We start from the raw sequence: 11,341 nt of genomic DNA on the forward strand, positions 1-11,341 counted from the left end.
TTTTGCGGGGCCCCATATATACATATAAATTTTTTTATTTATTAATTGTTTATAAAAATCTACGTTTGTTCATGTTATTATAAACTAAATAATATTTCGAACCGCCGTCGACGATGAACAATTTTACAAGTGCATGCGTGTTCAATACTTCAAAGCTATGCGTAATTGGTACCATCTTAATTTTCGTCGATAACAACCCGTTTTCTGAGAAAACCACAAGACCACATGGGTTGCAATTTCCATACTATAACTAACCTATAACGGACTATAATATTTTTACTTATAGATAAAGTGATATTCGTAATACACAATTTGTGGGGCCCCATATAAGCGCGGGGCCCAGTGCGATCGCACGGCTTGCCCTCCTCTAAGAACGGCACTGATTACGTCACAAGTGTATATTTATCACCTCTCGATAAAAATATTATATAACGAATAATGCTAACATTTTTTCTTTTGTTATACTTGGAACCTAGTTTAAAAGTACTTTAATTTTAGTTTTTGAAACCCATTGAATAAGAGTTCTTATATTATTTTTTTCATTTATTCTTTTGATTCCAGAAAATATTTAGAATGCCTTGCACAGTTGGATTGCTAATAAGTATTGTGGCAACTCTTTAATTTCATCTTGTTTTGTGTTACTGGGTTAGTGGGTCTATCGTTCATATTATTATATCATTATTTTTTATTTTATATAATTTCTTTATGTGACCATATTCTAAATATTGTGTTATAGATGTGTAATATTTGTTATTTTTCGTAAGTGTTGTAGATATGTATACAATAACAACAAGTAATACTGTGTCAGCTGTAGAAAAATAATGTTTGATAATAAAAATGTATTGAAAAGAAAAAAAGTATTAAGTTGTGCAAAAAATCACGTACCTATTGTGTGTCGATTGAAAGCAAATCACAATAATTTATATATATGACACAATATAGTTTACAATAAAATGGTAAACTCCATAAAATGGTTAGTACTTTTTTATTTCAAATGGATTTCCACACATTTCGATTTCGGTGTAAGTATCAGAAATAAACTGAAGTTTATAAAAGGATATATTTTTTGTGAGTTTAAATTTAAATTGAAATATAAAGCATCGACAATATTTCATTTTAAAATTACTTAAAATAATGACAAGTGAGTAGTAACGAAAAGATATGTCGGCATTTGACATCAATATTTCCGGATTATAAAAGTTGTCGGTGGTATATTGAAATTACAATACATTTAGTTTTTAACTTCATGCATATTTGCCAGTGGTGTATATAGATTTTCACTTCGGATGGGTCCGATCATGTATTTAATTTTTGAGGGGAAGGGAAAGAGGAAGCACACTATTACGACAAAAATTACAAAAATAATCAACAGTTTCGAAAAATCGTCCGGAAAAATAAAATACTGAATTAATTTGCAATTAGATTCGTTAAATATAAATACAGTAAACGTTAAAATTTAATTCCATGCAGTATAAAATATATTTCTTGACTATTGATTATTTCCATTTATGAGTCTTCAAATTATTATTGTAAATTATTTGTACTTATTATATTGGTCGATAACTGGTATAAATAAAGAATACTGAACAATATTATTATTATAGCGATTTGTATTCACGTATCATGTAATCAATGCTGGATTTAGCAGGAGTGCAATGTACTGAGGCCTCAAGGTCGTGATTTATTAGAGGTCTCGGATACAGATTCAAGATTTTTTTTAATTGCATCAAATAATACATTATGATAAAATTAATTTGACAAATCATATTCAAATGTTATTCCACATGTTAATCAAATCAAATCATACATTTTTCCATTGGACATCGATTTCTTTTTAACTCGTTCAAACTATTATTATTATATTTCAATATGACGAATATATTCATGAATATATATACATATATATATATAAGATATATTGATTCAATATACCATATTGAAGAAATAGTTACCTAAGATTTATGTCAATCAGGCGCGTAGATAGGTATTTTAGGGGGGGGGGGGGTGTTATTAAAAATTAATCGAAAAAATTATATACAACAAAATAATAACTTTACGTATACTTTATTGTACAAGCTTATAAATACTTTTGTATATTATACACGAATATCTGTTCATATATTACTGTATGAGAAAGTGTTTAAATATTTTATTAAAATTTCAAATGGACATTTTGTCTCTTACATATATATTTTAAATTGTGTATGAAACGATACAAAACCACGGCTTTAATATATTAGATAAAACGGTGTAATAAGAATCCGGGTCCCGGCTGTACATTTCTGTTATCATAATATGTATATATTTCGTTATGATAAATATGTGTTCATCACGGTTCATGAGTTTTTACCTTTATATAAGACCGAAGTACATAGTCAAAGGGGGTGTAACTACACCTGTTATACCACCCCCCACCTGGCCACGTGCCTGATGTCAATCCATTATTATATTATTTTATTTTATTCTGAGGGTGCCTCCGATTAGTAGTTGCATTCTGGGTTCCCAAGACCTATAAATATCTGGCACTGCACGTGATCGCGTATCACGAAACAACAAAACTTGTGATTCCATCTGTCAAAACGAGGATTTAAAATGCTTATATTAATGATAATAATAATTAATAACAAATATTCGGTGAATTCAAACGAACGTGTAAACAACCACTGACATCAGTTGTAATAATGCTATCGTATTCGTGGACAAAACAACGTACAATGGACGTAGTGACGTTTAGACTTCGGGAATGACTAGGACATGCTCACCATTACCCCGTTCGTCGTTATCAGCCACGCTCTAAACGTCGGCGATGGCGGGCGGTCCTATTATCATTCGTATTTGCATTTTATTTTATTTTTATTTTTTTGCACGGCGACAGAGCACTTTTCCATCGCTGTCGACTTGCTCCTCTTTGCTGTTGCTGCTGAAATCTTCGGTCGAACTGGTGGTGTTGTTCGTTGTCAACCGTGTGCTATTATTAAAATTATAATTACAACAACAACACTCATTGATAACAGGTATGATATTGTTTTAGTGACCTTGTTGTTTTGTTTGTTTTCGAAAGATTTTATTTCTCTTCCCCACCAATATTGCGACCGTGTTTCGTTGCTGGTGCGTCGGTGTTATCGTCCCAGACGTCCTTGTCGCGTCTTCCCGTGCGGCTTTTAATTTCGCGATATCTCCCGCCACCGTGGCTGCTCCATTGCAACGGGTTCTAGACCGCGTTCGCTCGCCTACCTACTGATCGTTGTCACCGTCTCCGCTTTGCAGGAAATTCCTTCTCGCGGAATTAGGAATAAACGTACGTCGGTGGTTTTAGATAAAAAACATGATACTATTGTGAAAATTAAATACAAACGAACCATGAACACGTCGATCGGGCGATCGAAAACGATAGTATTATTATGTGATTATATAATCGATCTTTATATTTGATCTTTCTTACAGGATCCACAGCACCAGGTATGCCTGTCAAAGTGGACATAACGCCTAGACCACCAGCCAACTCTAAGCAATTGGGCGTCACTGGATCTATTTTGTACAGCGGATCAAGGTTCCAAGGATTCCAAAGGTCTAAGGGTAACAGTTACGAAGTGGAAGTTGTGCTACAGGTATGTTTTTAATGCTTACGGTTAAATATAGATTATACATTAGTCTCTGTGGGAATGCGGTGTCAATGATAATGCGCTGTGCATCCCATTGCATTTTCCAGCATGTCGACGAACAAAACGGTTATTTGTGCGGTTATCTAAAAATTAAAGGTCTAACCGAAGAATTTCCTAATTTAACCACATATTTTGATGGGGAAATCATAAATAAAAAGTGTCCTTTTTTAACAAGGAAATGGGAAGCTGACGAAGAAGTGGACAGGAAACATTGGGTTAGTATCATGTATTGAACATTTTAGAATTTAATAACACTCGCAAGTGTTGTTTTATTATATTTTATTTTTTTCGTTTTTTTTACAGAATAAGTTTGATGCATTTTGTCAATATGCTAAGACATTTAATTCTGACGCATTTGACTACGAAAATCTCAAAAATGCTGATCATGTGTTTATGCGATGGAAGGAACATTTTTTAGTGCCTGATCACACTATACGTGATATTAGTGGTGCTTCATTTGCTGGTTTTTATTATATTTGTTTTCAGAAATCAACTTCGTCTATTGAAGGATATTACTACCACCGAAGTTCTGAATGGTATGTAGACTTTTTTATTATTATTATTATTATATTTTTTATAGTTATTAAATTAATATTTGTATTTAAATTGTAGGTATCAAACACTATGCCTAACACATGTCCCAGAGCACAGTACTCAGATTTATGAATTTAGGTGATTTATATAATATACCAAACATAAAAGTTAACAGTGAAAATGGTTCAGAAGTATATGAACTACCTCAAGGTTATTGTGATTTTTTAAGCATTTTTCCTTTTTTAATTACTTTGATAACTAATTAATTTTTACCCAAATATTTTACTATGAAAATTGGTCATTAGTGTTATATTAAACTGTGCTATATTTATGTATATGTTTTACAACAAACATTTTATCCAATGTTTTTCTTAACTAACATTTATTGATATTGTTATAGCTTCAGTAGATAAAATTTAACTGATACTGTAATTTGAAATTGTGTTTTATGTATAAAATATGTGAATATGTCAAACAATTAGATTTATAATAGTAATAAAAATGTATTTTTTATTAAATCTATAGTAATGACAAATTATTATTATTTAACATTTTTTTATTCATTGATACAATTAATTTTGTTGTAAAAGTAAAAATTAGAACATTTTATGTATTTTAAATTTTAATAGACCTATGATTTGCCTTTATAAATACATTATATGCTGTTATTTTGAATGTAAAATACCTACTACTCATTTATGCGTAACATGACATAGATATTTTAGAACTTACACTTGAACATAATTGTTTATTTTTATTCTTATACTAAAGTATTACTTTTAATTATGTTATATAAATATATAAAAGTGCAACAAATCAGTATTAGACCTTTAAATAATTAATTTATCCATAAAAAATTGTTATTTTGTTCTATTTTTGTTGTGTTATATCAAATAATCAACATTATTTCATTTCATTTATGAATTTACTAAGTAATATCAAATGGTTATGTGATAATATTAGTTTTATTTAACTTAGTTTTAAAAATGTATTATTTACAATTTATTTTTTATGACATCAAGTTTCTTTAATGTTTTAATTGGATTTGACCGTTAACAGGAGAAAAATATTATTATTTTAGACTGAGCATTTTTTTATTGTTTGTGTTTACTTTTATTTAGTGAAAAGTTTAATGAGTGAAACTAATATCAAAGTGTAAGATCAATTATTCTGTTTTACTGTTGTATAAAACCAATAATGTATATAGCCATTAAGAAATATATGAATATGGAATATTGTCCGAGATTACCATGGAAAATATTGTCTTAAAAACAAGTCTTATGTTGTATTTTTGAATAAATATGTTAAACTGATTTTTGATTTTTAGTTATTTACAAATATTTCTTATTGTTATGGATGTGTAAGATCAGTTGATATCCAAATAGTCTTTACAATTATTTGTTGTGATAAATATTACTATATTTGTTATTAGTTATTGCAAAGTATTACTCATTATAACCAAATGTCAAAGAATTCAATTTCTTTTAAAATAATATTTAGTTCACATATATTATTCCATTTTTAAACAAATTGTACAGTGTTCATAATTAAATGTGTTATGAAAATGTATAACATTGAATTATAATCATATTATTGTTGTGTTGATGTATTCTGATTCACGAGCTTACCAATTTCATTACATACCAAATTTATCAACCCAATATTTGGTGATCTTTAATTGTAAATACTGAATTTATTATGATAATATTAGTCATATCTGTCCACCTAGTTAACTCTGCAGTTTTTTTGAGTTACTTGGTAGTCTCAGTTCTCAGAAACTTATTATTCTACAGAAGAATAATGGAATATATTCCAATGTATACAGTCTTAAATCATTTATTAAAAGTAATTTTAGATGCAATAATTTTTTTTCCAGGGTTAAAAGATGAGTTTAATGTTGCTGAGAAAAAATTTAAAAATTGGTTGCCATATGATATGTCTAAGAAGATTTAGTTCAAAGCCTCCACAAGAAATACCAGAAGAACCAACAACATGTTGTATGTCAGGATGTGCCAATTGCGTTTGGATTGAGTATGCAGAGAATATTAAAAATGTATTAGGAGACAGTGATAATAAAAAAATTGCACAAAAGATACTGGACAAGATACAAGATCCCAATATGAAGGCGTTTCTGTCTATGGAGTTCAAATCAAAAGGCTTTTAATGTCATCAAAACTAATATTATATTTAGAAATAGTTTGAAAACATAAATAATTACATAAATATTCTACACAGTACATTTCATGAATGATTATTATTATTACAAGTGGAAATTAACAGTGTCACAGTTTCCTCAGTTTGGTTCAGTGAATCTCTTAACGTTAGCGCTTCTTATTTTCTTCCTTTCTTTGTACACAGACATTTGGCCTATCCACGGGTCGAAGTGTATTAATTCTAATTTGTCGGCCAAACGTTCTCTGAACACATTGTACTTGTGACCGCTTACCATGCTCTCCATTAGCACCATGGTATGTTTGGATTTTACTTTCTTCAGCAATACATTCGTCAGAAACATTGTAATTTATTTCTGATGGCGTCGAACGTTGAAAGTTGAGGCAAACAAGAGAGAACAACTTTTATTTACTTGGAAAGCGGAACAGCCGTAAAAAACATTTGTTCCAAAGAAAACATGGTTATTTGATAAATGAATAATAATTTGATAGCATTATGATTACGTCCACGGTCATAGAAAATATCTTCTACGACTGTGATTACGCCGATAAGTACTATACAGCGAGTGCGATAGAAAATATATTGTAGGTTGGCTACATTGTAATTCAAACGAAAATATTGTTTACCGTTGTAATTTTATGATAATAAAATATTTGAAATTGTCAAGCGTCCACTGGGAACAAAACATGCAAAACCGAAATTAAATCTTTAGCAACGCAATAAGTTATTATTGACAATAACATAAAATGTTCTCCCACATAATTTCTGATGTCAACGTCGACTTAGAACTTTCAACATATAATCTAGATGAGTTAACTGAACTTGTAAAACAAACTGATCAATTACATTTAGAATATGAAGGTAAGTTAAATTTGAATAAATATTTTTATTTATTTTTTTGATTTTGTATGTATATTAATTAATGTTTCATTTTTAGAAGCGAAGACCTCATTAGAAGAGATAAATAAAGAAATATTTCAGAATGAGGAACAATTTTCTATCATTGAAAAAGATCGACTTAAACTCATGTCTGAGTTAGCAGTACTAATGCTGACGAAAGTAAGAATACAATTGTGTTAATTCTTGATTTCTAGGTATTATAGTTTTAATAATAAATTTACGAGTATCTATAGTTTATTTATAAAGCTAACAATTAGTTAACATAGAATTCCATAGAATAAATTAAGAATAATGATTTAGAAGCAATTATGTACTCTTATGAATACCTTTTTTTTTAGTAAACATTGATTAATGAATTTAAAAATTACTGTTGGATACAAAAAATCAATTATGTTAATTTGTCATAGTATAAATGTTGTTGACCAGTTTTTTGAATTTATAATACAAATGTTTTCAAACTTACCACAAAGGGTTTTGGATTATATTTATATGATATTTGATTTTAGAGTGATTTTGAACATCTGTTTATTAATTTTTTACTATATTTCCAACTACTTAAGACCCCATATTAAATATTCTTCATTTTTTTAGAAGATAAATATACTTTAAATTGTTTGACTATTATATACTTATAAATATTCACTTATATAAATATGTATATTTAATTATTTAATTTCAAGTTGATAAAATGAGAGGTTGATATACATATAATAATTATTAGGTTTTCATAATGCAATTTCTTCTTTGTTTTTAATTTATTATACATTTATGTATGTATTGTTTTATTGAAAATATGAATGTTGTATTAACATAACACTGATTTATATTTAATTTATTCATTGAATTTAAAAATTAGTTTTATGGATGGATATGTTACAAATAAATGATTTTTACATTTATTTTAAAGGTGAAAATAAAATGTTAATCATCATTATATTTATAACTTTTTTTAGATATTTTAAAATATATTTCTTTAAAAATAGACTTGTTAAATAAATAATTAATAGAATATATCATTTTGTTTCAGTGTGATCTAAAAAATAAATTAGAAGATTTAAAAAATGTTCAGCAATCAATAGAATTTGATTTGAAAAAATACAACAAAATGAAATTAAGTACTGCTGATGTAGAATTGTTAGCTCTTACAAAGTAAGTTTATAATTTATGATAATTATAATTTGAGTTATGGAGTAATAATTTTTATTTTATTTTAGGAAAAAATTTATAATTTATAAAAAGATGTTGAAAATAAATTTTGATTTTTCCAATGGTGCAAATACAGTAATACACAAGGGGTGTATCCTTTTTATAAATATTTTAAATAATAACTTTTATTTATAGGTGTTTTCGGTTAATAATTTTGATTTTTATAATAGATGATATTACTAGAACGTTTGTGTAAACTAATGACATGTATTGCGTTTTGGAGGTTAGGCATATTTCATCAAAAGTTGGTTTATTCTTGATTAGTTTTTTTTAATTTTTTTATTTATTTTTATGAATTGAAACTTGATAGAATTACAATTTATTTCAGCATTTATAAATTAGAGATAACAACGTAATGCACAATTATTTAGCTAAAATATAATGCACATTTAATTTGCAATAATTGAATCTAATTAAATGGACAGACCAATCTCAAGGATGAAGGATAATATTCGGATTATAATGATTTTAGAATTTGAATTAAGAATAGAAGGAAGAGTTAATTGGATGTTTTGAGATTTTAAAACCTTAAAAAGAATTAAACTATTAGAAGATAATGAAGGGTAACTAAATTTCTCGATTGTTATTGTGCATATAACATAGTTTTTTATAGCTTTGAAAATGTTGAAACATGTAGCACATAAAGCCATTTTGTGGGGAAGTGTGATAACCTTCTTCTATTTGAAAAAAATGGCTGCTGAAGCATTGATTCTTGGTTGAAGCTTTAGTGAACATATTATTACTCAAAAACATGTGATTGATAGCGACTTTGACGTCAAAGATATGGATCATCCTTAATGATATGAAAAAGTTTGAATATGCAGATTTGGAACCTTTATTGGATGAAGACTCAAGTCAAATATCCAAACAATTGTCAATTGGATAAATGTTTCCCAATCTATCGTTTCCGAATGCTTACGCGTAAAATTGAATAAAGCAAGGAGAAATTGCCAGAATACACGCTAAGACAAAGACAATGTTTGGCCCCATGCGACAAAAAGTGTGAAAATGTGTTTGGAAAACATTAAATGGACGCCCTACCCCACCCGCCATATTCACTGAACTGGACCTCTAAAAATTACCACCTTTTTTGATTGATAAAGATTGTCTGAACAACATTCCTATTCTTACAAAAAATTAAGAATTTGGTTTGATTGATGGCTGATCTTGAAAAATGAAAAACTCTTTTGGCAAGAAATCCATGATCTACCAAAATGGTAGACAAAAATCAACAATGGCCAATACTTAATAATTAATAATAATTTATTTTCATCATCTTTAAATCTTAATTATCTAGAATATTTTGTTGTTTTTTAGTTTCAAACATAAATTTGCTGAAAAATTGATTTAAAATATAAGAAGTTTTAATGGTGCATCGGAAATTTATATTCTTCATGGCAACTACACAATAATACAATAATAATAATAAGAAAACTTATCATTTTAATTTATAATTACATTTTTTTTATATTGATAATTTCTTAAGCATTCATTCTTATTAAATGAAATTATTTTATATTTTTATTGAGATTTAAGTATTATGGAACCTAAATATATGTATTAAATACATTATGTATATGATTAAAATATTAAATATTTATGGTGTTATAATATTCCTTAACTTATGACAATAGATATGTATAACAACATTGAAAAGAAATTAGTATACTTTGATTTTAATACTAATGAAAAAACCATCGATGAAATTTCAGGAATTTTATGGAAAAAAATGAAGATGATTTCCAATAAAAGTTGGAAATATTTTGATGTATAACTTTTCATATTTGTAATTGCTATTTGTTTTTATAGCGTTGATGTGTATATATACATATTAAGGTGATTTTTTAACTGTCTTTGGACTATATTTTTTTATTTTGTCAAACTTAAATATATTTGAAAAATATATTTATTTTTTTTTTATTATTAACATTTGACTATTAGTATAGTTATATGACAAATTAACTTTTAAAATTAAGGTTAATATACAATATTATATATCTGATATATAAGATTCTGTATATAGAAGGAAAAGAATTTCATAAGATTGATTTAAAAATATTGACATTCATTATTAATATGCAAGTATTTCTGTATGAAAATTTAATTATGTTATAAATATATTTAAATTTATATGCTATGAATTATATTTAATTATTTATTTATATTTATATTGTTTATACATTTTAGTATTAAATAAATATTTTTAAATATCTTGTTACTTATAAATGGTTATTGATTTATATTTAACCTTTACTCTGATTTATGGTACTATTTTTAAAGCATAGGAATACAATTTATTTATTTCATATTATGAAAATGTTTATATTATTGTTCATTACTTAGTAAAAAATTTCATCTAACCGAGAAAAGTGTTTCTGATCGTAGAATGAAAATATAATTTCTATGTATTTATTATTTCTTGATATTTTATGAACACTATGTTATCTATTTCAGTAATTTTAAGTTTATCATGAGGTATAATGTTATGATTATAGAATAATAGTTTGTAATAATATTGTTTGAACATTTTCCAACCAAAACGTAACATCTGTATTCAATTTTGAATAGATATCTACGATGGATTAACTACAATGATTATTAATTAGTTAACACTACTTATAGGTAATGAATAATGACTAAAATGTATCGTAATATTTTTTTCTCATTACATGTTTTAGTAATACAATTGTACGTAAAACGTCTGTCTAGCTAAAAATTAAATAAATCAGAATCATATTTTTGCTTATTAGTAGGTAGGTACGTCTAGGGATTGAAAATTCGGTACAGTCAGTTATAGGTACACAGACACTGATTATATAACTTGCTGAATTACCTAAATTCCCATGAAAACATTTTGGCTGAGGCAT

General features: G+C 27.0%; 3 protein-coding genes across 4 annotated transcripts; 2 read left to right on the plus strand and 1 right to left on the minus strand.

The window, feature by feature from the left end:
* The first annotated feature begins 2,823 nt into the window (after nt 1–2,823).
* Nucleotides 2,824–4,462, plus strand: LOC112687277 (glucose-induced degradation protein 4 homolog). 2 transcript variants are annotated; one of them, XM_025559902.1, is made up of 5 exons: nt 2,824–3,014; nt 3,445–3,608; nt 3,710–3,877; nt 3,966–4,198; nt 4,275–4,462. In XM_025559902.1, the coding sequence occupies exons 2-5, from the start codon at nt 3,462–3,464 to the stop codon at nt 4,336–4,338; spliced, it is 612 nt and encodes a 203-aa protein (XP_025415687.1). In that variant the 5' UTR covers nt 2,824–3,014; nt 3,445–3,461; the 3' UTR covers nt 4,339–4,462. The 2 variants fall into 2 exon arrangements, with proteins under 2 accessions (XP_025415687.1, XP_025415685.1); XM_025559900.1 differs by lacking the exon at nt 2,824–3,014 and adding an exon at nt 3,068–3,298.
* Nucleotides 4,463–6,403: 1,941 nt separating this feature from the next.
* Nucleotides 6,404–6,832, minus strand: LOC112687279 (39S ribosomal protein L33, mitochondrial). The gene has a single exon (XM_025559904.1). The coding sequence runs from the start codon at nt 6,709–6,711 to the stop codon at nt 6,490–6,492; it is 222 nt and encodes a 73-aa protein (XP_025415689.1). The 5' UTR covers nt 6,712–6,832; the 3' UTR covers nt 6,404–6,489.
* A 125-nt stretch (nt 6,833–6,957) lies between these two features.
* Nucleotides 6,958–10,508, plus strand: LOC112687278. The gene is made up of 5 exons (XM_025559903.1): nt 6,958–7,229; nt 7,306–7,427; nt 8,296–8,417; nt 8,483–8,565; nt 10,109–10,508. Exons 1-5 carry the CDS (start codon nt 7,115–7,117, stop codon nt 10,246–10,248), a joined length of 582 nt encoding a protein of 193 aa, XP_025415688.1. The 5' UTR covers nt 6,958–7,114; the 3' UTR covers nt 10,249–10,508.
* Nucleotides 10,509–11,341: the final 833 nt, after the last annotated feature.

Source organism: Sipha flava, unplaced genomic scaffold (assembly GCF_003268045.1).
Source record: "Sipha flava isolate LNK unplaced genomic scaffold, YSA_version1 339_pilon_pilon, whole genome shotgun sequence".
In the NCBI taxonomy this organism is placed as follows: domain Eukaryota; kingdom Metazoa; phylum Arthropoda; class Insecta; order Hemiptera; family Aphididae; genus Sipha; species Sipha flava.

Coding starts and splice junctions, on each gene's coding strand:
- LOC112687278 (XM_025559903.1), top strand. CDS start 7,115: ATGTTCTCCCACATAATTTCTGATGTCAACGTCGACTTAGAACTTTCA. Junction 7,230..7,305: donor ATTACATTTAGAATATGAAG/GTAAGTTAAATT, acceptor TTTCATTTTTAG/AAGCGAAGACCTCATTAGAA. Junction 8,566..10,108: donor TACAGTAATACACAAGGGGT/GTATCCTTTTTA, acceptor TTATGACAATAG/ATATGTATAACAACATTGAA.
- LOC112687277 (XM_025559902.1), top strand. CDS start 3,462: ATGCCTGTCAAAGTGGACATAACGCCTAGACCACCAGCCAACTCTAAG. Junction 3,609..3,709: donor AAGTGGAAGTTGTGCTACAG/GTATGTTTTTAA, acceptor TGCATTTTCCAG/CATGTCGACGAACAAAACGG. Junction 4,199..4,274: donor TACCACCGAAGTTCTGAATG/GTATGTAGACTT, acceptor TTTAAATTGTAG/GTATCAAACACTATGCCTAA.
- LOC112687279 (XM_025559904.1), bottom strand. CDS start 6,711: ATGTTTCTGACGAATGTATTGCTGAAGAAAGTAAAATCCAAACATACC.